Consider the following 20400-nt stretch of genomic DNA (forward strand, 5'->3'; position numbering starts at 1 on the left):
CTTATTTCTTTTTATATAATATAAAGATGGGGAGTTTGTTTGCTTGGACTCGTTTATCACAGGAATTGCTGGGCTGATGTGGATGATATTTATAAACATTTGGTCCAGAAATTGTTCCCTTGAACACCCGAGAAACAATAGTTTTTATGAAACAGTTTTAACAAAATTTTCAGGTTTATAATAATATTAGTTTATAATTTACCTCACTAGTTCAAAATGTGACTTACTAGCTACCGCGGCGTCACTAGTGTAAAAAGTAGCCTATGTGCTAATCCAGACCATAATCTATCTCTGTACCAAACTTTCATACAGATGCTATAAGCTGTTTTAGATGCAATAAGCTGTATTAGCGTGAAAGAGTGATAAATATTAATTTATTTTATTTTATTATGTTACATGTATTAAGTTCGCTAAAAAAGATGTCTAAAGAAGAGAATCTGATCGCTTCAAATCGATGAAAAATGAAGTGCGTTTTTCTTTGTGAATGTAATAACTCGTGAGGGTATATGCATTTTAATCGTTGCCATTAAACTATTCGATAAATATTTTATTAAACGTCTATAAATACGTAATATTATCACAGTGTGGTTCAATGTGCAACGCGCTCGTTGAACTTTTTTGTATCCTATGGTCTTTCGTCCTACTAATATTTTAAATGCGAAAGTTTGTAGGATGTGTGTGTGTTTGTTGCTCTTTCACGCAAAAACTACTCAACCGATTGTAATGAAATTTGGTACGTAGACAGCTGGACAACTGGAATAACATATAGGCAACATTTTATCCCGATATTCCTACGGGACACGGACTAACGCGGGTGAAACCGCGGGGCGCAGCTAGTAATTTATAAAGGAGATGATATAGAAATCCTGCTTTCTTTGATGTTCTATCATAATTATTATCATTTTATTTAGGAAAGAAAATTTTACTTACGATAAATAATACTAAATTTTGTACATTACGTTCGTAAATTGGTCATCCATAAAAATTATTTGAATATAGAAATATTAACCACATATTTGCTAACTAAGTTTCAGTAGGAGTTTTAAGTACGTGTTCATTGTATATTTTTTTATTTTTGAATGGATTAGTTTACAAAAAATAATATGAGTACATAACCTACATTTTAAAATTAAATTTTTAACAGAATTAGATGTTTTTTACCTATTACCCTTATTAACGGACTGTTGACTGAAGGTTGAAGCGAAGATGAATATATGCGTTTATGTATTTATTTTAATGCTTGATTGTACCAAAATTACCCAAATGAATACAAATATCTGTGCCTCCGGCTCCCATTTTCCGATATTTTCTATCAACCGGAAAATTAATTATGTCACCAATCAAAATTCCTACGTCTGGTCAATAGAAACATAATGCACCAAGTAGAAGCACACACTAATAAACAAACTAAGCAATTTTGCTGTGATGCGAAAAAAAAAACTCCTGTCATTTTTAAACAAGCAAAAATTGCTACGTTATAATGGCTTCTCTTTATCACGATTTTTCTATAATTTCGGGACTGTTACCTTGTCAATTCACAATCTTAGTTTACTATCTATTCTAGGTATCTATCGATACGTAATCGATTTCGGTCTTCATCTAAATCGAACCGTGGAATTTCCGGAAAACATCCTACGGCCTTTCTTAGGTCTCGAGTAATTTTTGTACCAAAATTTCATCTTACTCAGCTCAGTAGTTTTGTCGTGAAGGAGAGATAGAAAGATAGACAGAATTACATTTATAATATAAGTGTCGACTTTTCGATAGATCTCTAATAAAAAAAAATGTTCGATTGGTTATCAACAAGCTATTGTCAGAAAATGTATGGCTAGATCAATGCATATGCATAAGGATTGATTTTTTAGATCATGTGTTACGTGTTTTCCTTTTTATTTGGGCGTTACTCGTTATCATTACTTGTCTTTGTTTTAGAGGCAAATCTTACACGTGTATAAATCAATGTTATATTATAGATAGTGAAGTCCCGTGTCCGTACGTACGTAGTGGGGTATGGGGCAGATGATATACATCTGTTTCACTGATTGATTTTCTTTACGGACAAGTAGGTGATCAGCCTTCTGTGTTCTGCCAGACCGACACATTTTTTTGGTGCGTCCCAACCGGGAATTGAACCCCTATGTTCTACGCTCACGCAATAACCACTGTACCAAGGAGGCGGTGCAATAGCGGTGCATAGATGCAAATAATTAATTTTAATCGTCTTCAAATTGTCAGATCAAGACTAAATATAAATGGAACTGCACGGAAGGTACCACCATCTTTCAAATAAAAAAAAATGTATTATCAAAAACGGTTTTAAATTAAGTAAAACCTTTAGCAAAATTGTTATTATGTTATTGTTCAGGTATATAAGAACATTAGCAGGTTATTTTTTTGTAAATTTAGATAAGGATTCATAATCAGCATGGCGAACGTGTTTTTACGTTCTTAAAAACTGTATTGGAAATTCAAATGTTATCAATATAAATAGAGTTACATTAACTACTTGATTAATTCTCTGCTTACTTAATTTAAACTTTATATATCCACATCTTAAACTTCATATTTTAATGTTCATTCGCAGATGTATTTATGTAATTTATATCCTGCATGTGGGAGTCGAGCCGTTTTGGCACGTATTGGTCCAGCTCGCACCGGGGAAGAAAGTGAAGTCCCGTGTCCCCTACTGGGGTATGGGGCAGATGATATACTGTTTCACTGATCGATTTAAGTAGGTGATCAGCCTTCTGTGTACTGCCAGACCGAGACATTTTTTTTATTGTCCCCACCGGGAATCGAACCCAGGATCCCTCGGTTCTACGCTCACGCGTTTACCACTGTACCAAGGAGGCGTCACCGCACCGGGGAAGGTACCTCATAAATACACTAAAGCGGCGTGAAATAGAAGCATGCAAATGTCACTGTGTTTGGTTCGGCGAGTGGAGGAGCTTTTATTCCCCTCGTTAATTCTTTTCTTTACCCTTATCCCTCAAGAGCGAGCAACGCAAATGCACCCTTGGTCAACCAAATGGTCATTCAACCGTTACCATCAAGAAAATACTTGCTCGCTATTACATATAAAAATTGTTCTTAATGAAGCGAATATTGTTTTAGGTAATACCTAATATACTCATTAATAACAGATTTGTCACAGTGCGTATAATTATAATATAATAGCTTTATAATGTTATTGTCAAAATACATGTTGATGTTAATTTTCCGTTACGCAATTAATTTGTTATTCGTCGAATAAATGATTCAAAAAATCTTATTAATTATTTCTTATGTATTACGCTTCACCATTTTACATTTATAGCTTAACTAGCTTTTGCCTGCGGCTTCGTGTGCGATTAATTCGGAGCAGTTTAATAGATATTATTATAATATAAACCTTCCTCTCGAATCACTCTATATCTTTTAAAAATAAACCCCATTAAAATCCGTTGCGTAGTTTTTTATATCTCAGCATAGGGTCAGACGTGGGAAGCGACTTTGCTTTATATTATGTAGTGAAGTACTAGGGGAACACATATTTGTGTGTGAACCAACGGTGAAAATATTTTTTAAATCGGTGCAGTTGTTCCAGCGATTCGCGCGTTTAAACACATATTTTCTTCAGATTTTTATTATTATCATAGAAGTAATGTGATTCTTAATGGTATCATATCAATATCAGATCTTTATAATACGATGTTTGGTGACTATCAGGTAGTCTTTCGATAAATTTAAAATCAGGTTTTTAACAATGTAGGATCATATTCATATCACACGGTTGCTAACCGATGAACACATTTATACATATTTTGCTATAGAAATAGATAATTCTAGAATTGAGGTGTGGTTAACCATAATGTGTCATGACTCAAAATAAAATAAAAAAAATCATAAATTTGAAATTTATTACTTAAGCCTAAATAAATTATACGAAACAGTCTTTACATAATATTGTTCATTATATATATGTATATCTAAAGAAAAATACAAAGTTTTATTTTGTTGGAAAATATTTAAATACATATGGTATAAATTTTTGTCAATAATAAGGCTTACTGTGTAAAAAAAATTTTTTAAAGTCCAATTGAATAAATAAATGTTTTAGTTTGAGTTAGATGTAAATAATATACAGAGCTCTACGACTCCAATATTTGTGTGGAGTTTTGAATTAAATTTTCTAACACGTATATAATTTTTAAAACACAATAACGTCACATGTCTGAAATGAAAACAAATAGGGGACATAAAATTAAATATGTTTAAAACAACGGAGTAATCGGAAAATTTAATGAAGTAGATATTCGATAATTTCGTTGTAGTAAAAATATTTATATTAAGAAATGTTTATCTGTAGACTCGGATAAAAACTTTTCAAGATTTAATTCATAAATATATATTTTTACGATTTCCCATCAAAATCAGTAATATTTACATATTTTCTTACACCATAAGCCATGATAGGTTATAGAACCTATAATTTTTAACGTTATTGCATTAACCGAAATTAAAGCTATTTTTAATTACTTACATTAAAATGTTAGAAAAATATAAAGAATAGAAAATATTCGAGATTTTAACGAGGTGGGACACGAACTAACGTCCTCCGCCTTGGACCGTTACTCCGCTCACCTCGGGAATCAAATGTTTTCTAATCTTTCGGCTTGTGCCGAAAGTGGCAACCCACGCCATTGGATGTAGTTCAACATTCCAACCAATATGAAACATTATTTCAATGATTACATATTGTACTGACGATTATTTTTTCAAATATTTAAAAGTTGCATTCAATGCTACTTACATAAAATAAATAAGAAAAATAATACATTAAATGCCTAATAACAATTTCATTGTTATTGCTAGTGAGTCTATTGCCATTTTTTGTTATGTATATAATTTTATTAGCAACCTTTTCATCAATAAATTTACACAACATTCTACATTGGTAATTTACTCAAAATAATATAATTAATTATCAACCTTTTTTACTACTGTAGCAACGATAGTTCTATCATAGTTTTCACACTACACGAATAAATTAACCATTACAAAATTACATTAAAATCACAGTGTAACAAGTAGATAAGTGCATAATAATATTTTATTTCTAATGGCCCCAGTCCTGTTTGATGAAGTCCGAACCCCGTTCTGCTATCATGTACACTGGAGCATTCGTATGACTTGATACTATTTCGGGCATTACACTAGCGTCTATAACTCTAAGTCCCGTAATCCCATGTACTCGTAGTCTGTTGTCTACCACAGCTGACGGATCACTTTCCACACCCATTTTGCAAGTTCCACTCTGATGGTATATAGTAAATGTAAACATCTGGGCTTGACAAGCAAAGTAAGCATCACTACCAAAAGGACCATACTGAAGACATTCTTCAATTGGAACATCGTACATTTTTGTACCAAGCTTACGCATAGCTGGCTGTCTGGAAATTTCTATAGCAACTTTTATTCCTTCAACTATCTTTTGTAAATCCTCCTGGTATTCAAAATAATTTGGTACCAATGTTGGATGGACTTTAGGATTTCTACTTTGCAACATTACTCTTCCCTTCGATTTCGGTCGCATTAACATGGGAAATATCATGAAGACATCATCTTTTCCTAGAGGGCTGTATGTTTCCGAGTATATTTTCTCGTCAAAATTAAAGTTTCTAGGTAGCAGCGGATCAGAGTTCAGACCGCCACCAATAAAAAGTAATTCAAGATCAGGCCACGCGGTTTTATTGTATTTGTCTTTTAAATCCATGAATATTAAGGCTTCACATCCACCAGGTATTGATAAAGGTCCATTATGTGTTTTCATCCATCTAAATACTAATTCTAAATGGTTTAGGATATATTCTGTAGATAAACTAAAGTTTTGCTGGTTCACCATAAACTGTACTCCACCCGCAGCGATATGGTCCATCAAATTGTATCCAACCGGTAAGTCCTTCACTACTGGTATTTTAAGCGCTTCCAAATGATCTCTTGGGCCTATACCAGAGAGCATCAAAAGTTGGGGTGAATTAATAGCGCCTGCAGAAACAATAACTTCTTTCCTAGCTATTATTTTAAAACGCTTTCCACGTTTTTCGAGTTCTATTCCAATAACTCTCTTTTTATTTGAATCGAAAATTAGTTTTGTCACCATACTTCCTTTTGAGAGATGAAGATTATTTCTTTTATTAATTGGATGCAAATACGCCCTACTAGAGCTGTGTCGGGTTCCATTTTTCATCGACAATTGCAAGAAAGACACTCCGCCTGGATTAGCTCCATTGTAATCACTGTACCGAAATCCTAATTCTTGAGCACCTTTTACCCACGCTTTAGCTTTAGTTGTTCGAAAGGGAGCATGCTCGATATTGACGAAGCCTTCGTGTCCGTGGTACTTAGGATTGTCAAAAGCCGGTATATTAAATTTTTCAACTTTTTTAAAGTATGGTAACACCTCATCCCAATTCCACCCCTTATTGCCCATTGCTTCCCAATTGTTATAGTCTTGTGGTGCACCTCTTGTATAAATCATATAATTTATTACACTTGAACCTCCAACAACTTTACCTCGAGGCCAATTACACTGCTGGTTCTCGAATCCTGCACAGTATTTATCAGAAGGTTTTGTTTTATACTTCCAATTTGCCGACGTAAATTGGAGATAGTTAGCTAGTATAGGGATGTCCATGAGGAAGTTTTCATTGACTCCCGCTTCCACCAAAAGTACTTTCCAGTCTGGTATTTCAGTTAAACGATTAGCGATAACACACCCTGCCGTTCCAGCGCCGACTACAATGAAATCGTACTCTGAAAGCAAATTAACTTGATCAGGTGGCTCGGCGTCGAGTTGATGTGTGCCTTCTTGGAGGAAGTTCATGAAAGACGAAACTGGATTCATGTTTTGTGTTCTCGTTGGGAGTAATATTGTAAACAGTATCCATAGCGCTGATAGCAGCGCTGGTTGCTGTTGAACCATCTGAAAAATTATTGAAACCTTTAATACATTTTGATTTATTCAAATTGCTTGTAATCTAACTAAGACTTACTCGTGATATGATGTTTAAAAATGCTTATGCTCGTATTCAATTATGTCTTTGTCTTGTATTTAATTGTCTCTTCGCCAAATACGACTGTTTATAGTTTCTGTTTAGATCATGCAATGAAGTTTTATATTATTACTTTTTAATGAGCTAATCTTACATTGTAATAATGATGATAGATTAACAAGATATCTAGAATACGGAAGCAAATACTTGTTCTTTCAAGAAGTAGATTGTTTCTTCGCAATAGTTATAAGTAATTGGAATGCATGGGATATAATTTTCCTCGACCGTGGTTTGCGATAACGTAATATTAGCATTAAATAAACACGGCTTGCAATAAAGCAGTTTTCTTTAAAAGAGTCCTTTATTGTTGGTTACGCAATGTCAAGTTCATCAACATTTAAATTGTTCTGTAATTATTACCTAACATTACTTTATTGTGAATACTTAGGTACAAATATGCGTTGTACAAATAAAAAGTTTCATTTTGTAATACAATTTTTAAACAAAGATATGTATTGCTATAAATTTTTGCGTTAGAATGATTAATTTATTTGTATATAGGTAGTATATATGTATGGGATAGTAGTTACACTTTATTGGGTCGCTTTGTAATTGTCATTGTTTTTGTTTGAAAATTATTACATTAGAATCATAAGAGGTTTTACAAGTAAATAGTACTGTATTTGCAAAATCCGGATGCGTCTTTGTGCATTTAGTAGCTGCCTCATCTAATAATACGTTGATTTAATTTTTGGTTTCCTTACCGGCAAGCAATTGTCGGTTGATATTATCACGCGATGTGTTCGTTGAGTTAACCAATTTGTGTTTATTCTCCATAAATCTTGAATACTTTATTGTATGTATTTCATTACAACTACATTTTACTTGTGTATTTATTTACTTGTAAATGTTTATCCGTTCATTAAACATACCTAGTATCAATTGTAGCATGCGTGGAAAGACAATTGAATGAATATCCCTCAATAAGAGAACTAATCAATTTTACATCTAATTTATTTTGTGTTATGTTTGTAATTTTTCATACAAAAACAGTTGGACCGATTTCAAAAATTCTTTCACCGTTGTATATGTATGTGATATCTGAGTGCGATAGGATGTTTATGAGTTCGGGCGAAGACGGGGCGAATCGCTAGTAGCATATATAGTATACAGTCAGCGGATGAAAATACTTTATGGATGAAAAGATATGAGATGCTGGACTGACCGCAAGATTCATTTTACATGCAGCCAAACTAGTTGTTGTTATTGGAGCAATGAGGCCAAAACGTGGCAATTATTACCGATACAGACAGGTAATACGAGAATGCTCACGTACCCTATTGTCGTTTTTAAAATGTCATCATTGTTTTAGCGACTATTGTAACATTATAGCGTCGACCGTAGATGCTATTGTTTTTATGGATTCCGTATCTTCAAAGGAAAAAGATGCAATCCGTGTCTGTCTGTCCGTGTGTCAAGACCTATCAATTAAATCTCTAGCTGACCTGGCCAACGTTGTTCTGGTTTACACTTATCATATAGGGTTTTGAAAAATAGATGTGGCTGAGACCTACCCGATATGCACACAAAATATCATGAGAGTCGGTCCTGCCGTTTCGGAGGAGTATGGAATTTTTATGTACAGAGATATTCTTTCACAAAAACGGTTAAAAATATCAAACTGAGATTAGAAATAATTTGCATTTATATTCGTTTTTAGCTGTGACCAACTGAAACTTATAGGTCAATTATCATTAAAACTACATGGCAACATACAATGGCCGGATTTATGAAGGTAATACGTGACAGACGAGAAAGATCATTTACCTAAGGAAAATGTAAATAATTAAAATGCGTAGAATTTAGATAATTATTAAATTGTTCTACAATATTTTTATGCACGTTATCATGACGTTGTTCATAAGGTTTTCATTTCGAATTATAAATCAAAGTATGTATATCCTTGTAAGCAATCAATTTAACTGTTAGGAATTTAAATCCGTATAATACATTATGCCTCTATAAAGTATTAACACTTCCGTCATTAATTAAGAAAATTTATAGTTTTCGACCCACATATATAACACTGAAGATTTGTTTAAAATTTAAATAAATCGAATATAAAAATGCCCGCAACCGTAATATGTACTGCTAAATATATCTATTATCACCTATGTTGAATTTATATTACAAGATTTTTTCAAAAATGTGTTATTTTTCTCACGTTTAAATAAACACGCCGTATCTTAATTAATCTAATTTGAATCCTCATGATAATAATTTTTCCATATATTGTGATCATAAGAAGGCATGGAGACTCTACTATCCCCATTTATGAAACAATAGAAAGGTTCGATAAATAATAGAATTTGTAGTCTATGTTTGTATCGTTTTGTTTATTTAGAATTAGGATACAATGAGGTCCTTCACATCAAACTGTATCATTGCAAATTAATCGGTGTGCCATTAACATAAAGTATTTAATGGTTTGTTTTTAAGTGAGTTATACAAAGTGTTTTTTTTATTTTATTTTTAGTACGTGAACCTTGACCTTACATTGACATAAAAATAAATAAATATCTAATTTGATATAGATGTGTATATGATTCATTTAATGCTCTATATAATTTGAATAAACGACCCCTACAGGGCCCCCCTACCTCAGCAAGCGTAGCGTATATAATAATTCATAGGCTCTTCATTAAATGTGTTTTTTGGCATCTTAAACTTCCACAATGTACAATGTACTTTATTAATGTGGCGTGTCATTGCGGATGTAAAAAAGAAACAAATTGTTTATTTTACATTTTGTTTAAATTATTTCAATATACAATGAATTTATTCTTTATGGTTCGGCAAAAGGTTGATATACCGAATGCCCGTGTACATTTTAATTATAGTTTCAGTTACATAATTTTATGTGAGGCAACATTATTTTGTTATATTTTTTTTTCACGGTTATAACTATTGTTTTAACAGCGGAAACCAAATATTTTAAAATTAAAATTTTTTCGCGATTATCAATACATCTTTGATCTTAACTAGTGTTTTATTGTATGTATAATTTTGCGGAAAATCCATACAAAAAGTAAGTTCAATTAGCTATAATTCAATGAATAACTTTGCATTATTTGAAGTGTAGGATGTATGTGGATTCGAGGTATTTTCTTTTATTATTAGACTTTATTGTTTTTGAGTTTGTTGGTGGCTGTGCGTAGTTCCATTTAAAATTTATGTGTCCTGATGTCGTTGAAAGGAAAATAAACCAATATATAACCAATCAAAATAGTATAATACATTAGTAAAGTAGATGATTTCAATAAATAATTAGCACTTTTAAATACTAACTTAAGCAACGATCGGAAAATATTGAGCAATTTCATTAATGAAAAATGTAATTTACTTTAATTATGAGTTGCACAATTTATAAATACCTGGGTACGATAAAAATAGGTGCTATTTTGTTTCAGTTCAGAGATGTACTTGTCGATATTATAGCTGTTTTATTTTTGATTCAATTCACATAAAAACTAAGAAACTTATTGATTCTTGTTCAAACAAATCTTTATTCCGACTTATTCCTGTTTATTGAAATATGTTGCAAAGGTCAAGATCACTTTAAGAACACTGTGGATCATTACGTTTCTAATGGTTTGATGCAAAAATGCACATTATGTAAACGCATCATTAGCGACAGCTTTTTTTAAACGTTTATTTCACGATATATACCACGGTACACACCACGAAAAATGGTAAAAAATATATAAAAAAATTGTATATATAAAATAACAATAAAAAAGTTGCATCAGTATAAAAAGTACTATAGTGTTTAATAAGAGAATAATTAATAAAACGAACTTACGTGTTTCGATGTACACCCGCATGTCTGACTAATGATTGCAAGGTCGCGATTTATATCAAGATTGGTTGCATTAGATGTGTCCCTTTGTGTTGATGTGATATCACTTGTGCGTTTTATCTACGATATAGATGTTATGTAAACGATTAAACTTGCATAGTACGTGACACGATGCAATATTCGTGTTGTCAATACGGTGTTACAGGTGTTAAGTGTGTGTTATTTTTGGTGTTGATGATGATGATGATGATGATGATGGTGGTTGTTGTTGGTATTACTGTATTTAAATAAATAAAATAAGTTTATTTCTCAACCTCGTAACCTTTCTCGTAATTTATAAAATGTGATTTTTACATAACAAGAAAATATAAATCTCACAAAGTTATCGAGTAACGAAACAAAAAAAAAATCACACAAACCGAGAACCTTCTTCCTTATTGGGAACGTCGGTTAAAAATAGTCTTGGCCATTGTTTACACACAAACTATGTACCAGCTAGAGCCCGTTAAAGAACAATCAGATGACTTTTTATGCCGTAAGAGGGCAACTGACGTGGTTTGCCTGATGGTAAGCGATCACCACCGCCCATGAACATTCGCAGAGGTAGTGCCAAGTCAATTGAAACCATGTAGTGCCATTCCAAAGGGATAAGGAAAGGATTGACGACTTGGAAGAAGGAATGGACTGGGAAAGGTGAGGAGAAGGAAACGGGCTCAATCGTACTTATTCTATTTATTTCATTAACACGCTTTTATTAACTTCACCTGTATGTTTGTTTGTTTGTTTGTTTGTATGTTTGTTTGTTTGTTTGTAACTGACTTCTTTGGGCGCGATTTTGACCCACTTTAAACGGCCAGATTTCGTTCAAACTTTGTAGATTTATTGAGGACCGATGACAATACACTAATTTGATAAAATTAATCCAGTTTTCAATTTGCAAAATATGATTTTTGTTAAAGCGTGTTTTATAGTTTTTTTAAACTATTATATTTTATATTTAAAACAGTTGATCTTACATAACATTTGATTTCCGTTTAGCGATTCTTTCGTTGTAAATGGTGTAACTAAATTAGCACAGCAGATGGTTTGGTCGTAATACTAAATCAGCGATCCTAGATAACTTGGTGAAGAATGAGACACGGTGTGTGCTTAATAACAGTATACACACACTAATATTATAAATGAGAAAATTTGTTTGTTTGGTGTTTCTCCGTCAATCACGCTGAAACTACTGAACGGATTTTGATGAAACTTGGAATACAGTCAGGGTATAAGCTGACTTGGGTGATAGGATACTTTTTATTCCAATTAAATGCTCCCTTGGGATAAAACAATAATTTTTGTGAACCGCGCGGAGCCGGGAAGAGCGTCTAGTAGAACAATATGTTTAAAAAATGTAAAGTTTGTTGACTTCACAACTTGTGGACTAACACGTTGAGGCGTGAATAAATGAATAATTTAATAATGCTCGATTAGGAAGGCAGTCTAATGTATTAAACTATTATGTAATATATTATAATAATTCTATTTAGTTCCGTTTTAGATAAAGCTACAAATATAAACGACTAGCTGTGCGTTGGGGCTTCACATTCTTCTATTCACTCTTCTATATGTATAAGCCGAAGTTATACTTTTTATACCAATTAAATGCTCCTTTGGGATAAAACAGGAATCTTGATATCCGGGCGGAGTCGGACAAGCGTCTAGTAAAACAATATGCACAAAAATATAAAGTTTGTTGACTTCACAACTAATTAATATATTAATTATGTACTCTCACCGAATCGAATTTGAATTTACGACATGTATCGAAATTAAAACACAAACATTCATCCTATTTATTAACGTTCCAAATTGTACAAACTCTTTGAATAATGTCATTATAGAATTTCTAATAAATTTGTCATTTGACAAGAGGATGGAGTCACGATTCTCAACGAAGGTCGGTTTCTAGGACCAAGTGAGTGAGTGAGGAACAAGTGTTAGCGGGGGCAAGGTCGATTACTGTAAATATTGAGTTATTACTTTCCTGTCTTAATTTAGAAACTGTTGCTCGTACTTTTGTTGTGTGTGTGTGTGTGTAGAATGAATGTGTAGTCGTCGTCGTAGAAGCGTTGTTTACGTCATAAAGAATTTCTTAGCATTTTAACGTTTGGCTATAGCAGGAATAAACTCCTTGGTTTTTATATGTTCAGTTTGTTAATGAAACAAATTGTTTGTTATATTTATAAATATGAACGAAGAGGTTTTATGTTAAATTGATAATGTCTCCATGTAGATTCTAATTCACATTCCAAAAGAACAGGATCGTCCATGAAAACAAGTTTCATATTATATAATCCAATTATGGTCAATGTCACCGTGGCTGACATAATGTTATATAATTCGCTTGAAATTATGTAAGCTTCATATTATTTAATGATAATATTAACAGAGTCTGCTTTGTCACAATAAAGATGATTCATTGATTAAGTTTGAGAATATAATGCGACATAGAGAAAATGTCTTGTCATTTGGTGCTTAAAAATCGTTATAATTACGTTTTGAAACTTTTAATTTCACGCTATGTAGGTGTTATTCGATTTGTTTCAAGGAATTTTCTCCGTTGCTATCTCATACACGAAAAACAAAAATCATCTCTTACTTTATTAAATACTCTTGTAACTTCACGTTTTATATAATTTATGTTCAAATTAATTTTGTGATTTTACGATAGTTGCATTCATGATTTAAATATATAATTAATTTATTTAATAAATGAAACAATACTTAGCGGTGTGACGTAGATTATAATTAATTATGATATAACATTTTTGAGTTAAATAATTATTTAGTAAATTAGATATAATTTAATTTAGTTATTTATGCACGCACTTTTGAATTTGAATTTATATATATGGATTAATTAATTTCTGAGTTTCATTAATATACCTTTTTTTAAAAAAAAGCAGTGGTGGCTAAGTGGTGAGAACCTCGGACTTCAAAGTCGGGGTTCGAGACCGAGCGAGCGTGCAGGAAATAAATTGATTTTTCAATTTATCTGCGCATGTAGAAAACATTACTACTGCTTAAAACGGTGAAGGAAACATCGTGAGGAAACCGGTATGTCCGAGAAAAAAAAGTTCGACGACATGATGAAAAATATAGACAGTACCGGTGTTCCCGTGGGATTTCCGGGATACACACAATCCTAGGTCTCAAACCATAGTTGCATAAATGTTATCTAAATCGGCCCATGAGTTAATGAGATAAGCGCGTTCAGCAAACAGATGAAATAACTCTTCAGCTATGTATTGTATGATTATGTCAAAATAAAATTCAAATGAAATAGTGTTCGAGCTATTAAAAACATAATAAAAGCCTTTTAACATGAAATATTTGTCTAGATAAATCATGGTAATGCAACTAAAAAGTAAAGTAAATTGCGACATCTTAAACAACAAACAGTTAAACACGGTAAACAAATATAATTACACGTTAGTAAAAACGTTGCATTGGCTATTTTTACATAAGGATGCGATTATATTACTTTTTGTTGGTTGCCAGAACTTTGTATTTTTGTTTTATAATTCAAAATGAAAATTACATCCATTTAAATTAATTTAACTTGATTTTCTTCCTGTTATACATCTACATATTATTTTAAAATAGATTATTTAAGAATCTAGCAGATTTGAGTGTCCATGTTTTTAAACCCCGACGCAAGAAATGGTTATATAATTTTGTCTGTTTGTGGCATCGTTTTCTTTGTTTCTGGTTTGAGATCGTTTCTGCTTTGAGAGCTTTCAACCAAAAGATATCCTTTTCGTAGCGGTGTTTTTATCGATATCCTTAGCCCCTATATTCTTGAAGTGTTTTTTATATATGTTCTATGAAATTCGGTGTAAGCCGCAAAAAGGTGCTATATATTTTTCTCAAATGCCTCAATAAAACACTATACAAACACTATTTCAAATTTTAATTTTCAAAATGGCCGGCAATACAAAATGGGATCCAGGTGTCTTATTATCTTATTTTCATTTTATAATTAGCTATAATGTACTACGTAGGTATGTATCGTATGTAAATAAAACATAGACACCCACGTGACAGAATTGGAATAAAAAAAGATCCATGACCTCTCCTCACTTTATAACAATGGTTTTCTTATTGTTTGTTTGTACAGAGCTTGTGGAACGCAGTTGAAGTTAGTCAAGGGAACGCAAGATAAGGTTTTTTTCTGCCTAACAAATCTACATGTATTGTGCAAATCAAAAGAACATTGAATATTTCTTTAATTTACACTTCCTGACTTGATCCGCCTTATTAAATACATTTATATTTTTATATTCCGTCAATGTCATTTGCAATTTAATTGAAATAAAATAGTATATATAATATAATGAATATAAGCTGTTATAAAGGTCAGATTTAGTTACTAATCACGTATGATTATGAAGGCTTAAGGCGTGCCTTATGCTCCTCTATTGTCAACCATCATCACCGGGTAATACAGTTCGAGCCAGCCAAGCGTGGCCGGAAACCAATGTTTCGGACTTTATCAGGGATGCTCTCATCTCCATGCAATTTTTACACTAAAAATTATGCCATTTGGGCGAGCAGGCACTCTATATACCCGGGGATTCTATTCATTACCGGAGTATGTTAAGTATGTTTCCATACTTAATATTATAAATGTGAAAGTTTGTTTGTTTGGATGTTTGTCCGTCAATCACGCTGAAACTGAACGGATCTTGTTGAAATTTGGTATACAGACAGGGTATGAGCTGACGTGGGCCATAGAATACTTTTATCGATTAAATGCTCCATTTCCTTGGGATAAAACAGAAATCTTGATATCCGGGCGAAGCCGGGACGAGCTTCTAGTGGTTAATATTTTGCTTCTGTGGAGTGTGGACTCCGAGCCTACACCGACTTATTTTATATTAAAATTGTATCATTTGTCATTAATGTACGGTATTTTTCGTCGTAGTTTGAAATAATTGTTGCCTTCGTTTCGTGTTGGCATTTTTAAATTGTAAGCCAAATATGTATAAAAGTAAATAAATGCACTACCTATATTGGATAGAATACCTGAATTATATGTTGCTGGTAACACATATTATATGAAGAAGTTGCTAGTTTAATAGATAGATACTTGATATATAATATAAAAGTTTCAATTCGATTGTTTTATAAAACTGTTCTGATTACAATATTTTAAATATAGTAAATTTTGGTAACCTAACTCTCACGAGTGAATACATTGAAGGTTGATTTATGATTATGCCATTATGCTAACTCACTCAAACGAGTTTATTAAAATCACTCAACGCACTTAACGAAGTTATTTTGAATTTTTTCACTATGTTTTAATAATGGACGTCCAAGTTAATACTGTATTTTTTCATATTAGGTTATATTTATCAAAATGGCGAATTTTATTACTGATTAATACGATCGCTAGTAATATTATAATTAAACAGTGGTGGTTCTGTGGTAGTTAAAAAAAATAAATAATTTAGGACTTGATCTAATATGTTTTTTTGCCAATGTGTTAAATTCTTCGCTCTTATGATTACGCGTTTGTGTTATATCATTTTCCCCACGGCTTCGGTCACGTTCAAATTATAAGTATAAACCATTTTCGATTTCATCTAAAGACGTACAAAACCTTAATTAAAATCGGTGCAATCGTTTACAGGGTGTTCATTGAGAAATACGCACAGAAGAAAAATATACCTTAAATGAGTTAAATGTATTACATTATTGTAGTGAATTTAATAAAATACTAAAATTTATATATTATATTTCAATCGCCTTAATAATCATTTAATGCTTTCCGGATTATTTACGCATTAAAGCTATATCTCCATATTATTTACTATTTATTAATACTAATGTACAGATTTCGTACATTTACTTCCCAACCAGGTTGCCTGGCAGAGATTGCTGTTAAGCAATTAGGCCGCCTCTTGCACAAACGATGCCTTTTTTTCTGTTTATCGTATTCTTGCTGTTTTTGACTAAGTTTGTGCAATAAATCATTATGAAATAAAATAAAATTAATATAGTAATGTATACGACCAATCTACAACCAAGCCATCGATACTCTGAGAAATTATACCTCGTTCACTTAGAACTTCTATTACAACAAATAGTTAAAATAAATTTCGTGTATTGTTTATCCGTTTTTTATTTAACGTTGATAAAAAGCAACATTATGTTGCTGAATTTCCTTAATGCTATCATGATGAGTAGTGTAATTGTATCTTATTTTAAAATATTTTATGAAAATTAAAATTTATTTACAAAGCAAAACGACAACATTAATTAAACTAATGGTTTTTACAAGAATTAAATATCATAATTATAGACGCAAGCGATTCTATCTGTCCGTCCCTTCTTTTAGTAACTTTTTATTAATCCGTGCCGAAATCATATGGTTAAAGTTTGGTACAGATATAGTTAGGGCCGCTGCCAATGGCGATGCTGGCTTTTTAGAGGTAAAGGATAAGGAAAAGATTGACGGCAAGAATTAAGGTAGGGACTGGGAAGGGTGAGGATAAGGATACACATACAAGGATATAAGTGTATCGTTCATAAATTACAATAAAATGTACAAATTATATGTATAGAACTGCTATCGTTAATATAAATCAGTTTCGCTAGTTTATTTGCGCCGGCTGGATAAAAACTGAATTTGACATATCTATAATATTATAAATAAAATTAAACTAATATTATAAAGCTGAAGAGTTTGTTTGTTTGAAGGCGCTATTCTCAGGAACTGTTGGTTCGAATTGAAAAATTCTTTTTTTTTGTTGAATAGACCATTTATCGAGGAAGGCTTTAGACTATATAACACCACGCTGAAACTTTCCGGAGCGAAGAAATAATGGAAAATGTGGAAAAAGCGAGGAAAATTATTCATCGGGCTTCCGTTGCGTGCACTGCGAAAATGGTTCAAGATACCAAAAATATATCTATGAAAGGATTATTCCTCTGGAAATCATCTAAGAAATGTCCTTGAACCCATTTCAATAATTGTTGAATGTTGGATTCGTATATGATCTCCGAGTAACGCTATATATGTAGATAACACGGTCGAAGCCGGGGCGAACAGCTAGTTAAAAATATGTATGAAGCCGAGGAGGACAGCTAGTTTATTGAATAATTTATTTATAATTATTAATGAGAAAATATCAATATAATATTAATGAGGCTAATGATTCAACTTTTAGTCAATGCTTGCACTGTTATAGGGCTAATTCATTATATCGGTATTGTAAGAAAACGTAAAATGTTCAGGTTAAAAGTATTCATATATATTTGACTATTCGTTCAATGGTTGTAAATTAAACAACAACAACATGTAACATAGTATTATCTTGTGTTTGATTTTACGCGAGTATTATTCATTTGGAAATTAAAGACTTTTTAACGGATTTAAAACGCGATTTATTCATTATGTTATTAACCCGACGTTTCGAACACTTTACAGCGAGCGTGGTCACGGGGACACAAGTTCAAACACAAGAAAATACTAGACAAGATCAATTTCTGAACATGTAACATTATTTAAATTTTTTTGTTTTTCTATTTGTTGTATGTAATTTTAATTTTTTGTTTGTGTGTTCGCTATTGTTATGTTTCATTGACATTCTTTTAAAGTTATTTTTCATGTTCGTAAACGTCTCTCCAAATGTCATAATGGGGCCACTGAAAATCAGTGTTGCATTACATATCATTCGCGCCAGATACTGAGTTAATCTCTTTCGTCAACAGAAAAATACGCCAGTAAACTTTAATTTCTTATTTATAGTATGTGTTTTGTATATATAATTGTATACAATAAATGTTTTTATGACAAATTCAAAAAAATTACCTCTTTACAATTTTGGTATGGATTTAATGTAGTAATATATAATGTAGCTTCTATGTAAAATTAATAATAAAATTTAAGAGATTTAAATGAAAGTGAAATTATCTGTTTTCATGTGATCACTAGATTTTTATAAAATTGTAATATTTTTGAAAGACGAAGACTTTGATTGCTTTTCACAAATTTAAATCTTTAAATAACTGTAGAATTTATATTTTTAAATCATACCAATATTTTAAATAATAATGAAGATTTAAATATACTGGCCGGTTTATATATATACAAATTTATGTTTTAATATAAAACACTGTTGATCGATTATTGCCGATATTACTGATTTGATTATCATAAAATTTGGATAGACTTGACAATCTTGTTATTTATAGTCATTTGTTCTTTATTTGTTGTATATATTTTTCATCAACAAAACTCATTTAATGTGTTTCCATCTTGAACATAGTTACACAGCGTTTGATATAGTGTGTACGCGCTACGCATATTGCGTTTCGTTGTGAAATTTATTAAACCAACTCCTAAAATTTACCCTACACTGGGGTATTTCGTATACATTCGAATCATCGTTTTATCTAAATAAATATGACGAATATTACACAAGGAATATATATATATAATATACGACATCATTAGCATATATCATTGTATCAATAATTTTAATAGACATATTCACTCACTTTGTCAAATTAAATCCAGATAGTTTTCCTATGTACGCAATGCGGTTTCGTTCACTGCACTAAGCACAAACTGACTAGAACGCGACACCTGTACAGCCGCGCGCAGGGCTTTGCGTCGCTAATGTGGGCAATCGGCTGATACCACATGTTTTATTCCGACGAGCGAAATGCCGGTAGAGCCACCCTGACCCTCTATCACGTTCAAGTTCACTACCGATCAGCTACGCGAGATATTTTTGCGGCGTCAGAGAGTGCGGTAGACGCGACGTCAACGCTCGGATCGCTGAAGCGAAAATGTATCTATAGAAGTGTGTAGATTGTAGGCACTAGGTAGTAGGTATAATATAAAAGGAATGTGATATTTATAATCGATGTCGCTTGAACACGTTCGATGAGGAGAAATATCAGTAATTAATTAATTCATCAAACTCGCTTACTGTTTGATAGTGTCGGAAAAGGTAACTGTGATCGTTTTTTGTTATTCCATTGGGATTTATAATTTTACCGTTTTATAGTAAACTAGCTTTCCGCCCGCGGATTTACTCGCATGCACCCGTTCCCGTGGTATTTCCGAAATTAAAACTTTCCCATGTCCGTCTCCTGGTTCTAAGCTATCTCTGCACAAATTTCCAGCCAAATCGGTGAATCAGTTCTTGAGTCATAAGTAGTGTCAGGAACACCACTTTCTTTTATATATAGATTGAGAATGTTTGTTTTAATGTGATGTCGGTGATGATGTTAAATTCTTGTTTTTAAATGATTATTTCGCCAATTTCATGTAGGTAATGTAATAGATATGTAAGTGTAGTTTTAATAGAATAATGTGTTTTTTCAATTTTTATTTTATAATATTAATAATTCAAATATCAATGACCTTTAAGCGTTACTAAGAAAGCCTTTTTGCATATAAATAAAGGTTTGTTTTATTTCGTCTCAACTTAGATTGTAAAT

The 20400-nt window shown here is 32.0% G+C and overlaps 2 protein-coding genes across 2 annotated transcripts in view; one reads left to right on the forward strand and one right to left on the reverse strand.

The window, feature by feature from the left end:
- LOC119836266 (flotillin-2) overlaps positions 1–20400 on the forward strand; it is a 198514-nt gene that overhangs the window by 22087 nt on the left and 156027 nt on the right. The window lies entirely within an intron of this gene.
- LOC119836262 (glucose dehydrogenase [FAD, quinone]-like) lies at positions 4981–19750 on the reverse strand. The gene is made up of 2 exons (XM_038361545.1): positions 19450–19750; positions 4981–6964 (listed from the first exon to the last, which is right to left on the reverse strand). Exon 2 carries the CDS (start codon positions 6962–6964, stop codon positions 5099–5101), a length of 1866 nt encoding a protein of 621 aa, XP_038217473.1. The 5' UTR covers positions 19450–19750; the 3' UTR covers positions 4981–5098.

The sequence above is a fragment of the Zerene cesonia genome, chromosome 23, assembly GCF_012273895.1.
Source record: "Zerene cesonia ecotype Mississippi chromosome 23, Zerene_cesonia_1.1, whole genome shotgun sequence".
In the NCBI taxonomy this organism is placed as follows: Eukaryota; Metazoa; Arthropoda; class Insecta; order Lepidoptera; family Pieridae; genus Zerene; species Zerene cesonia.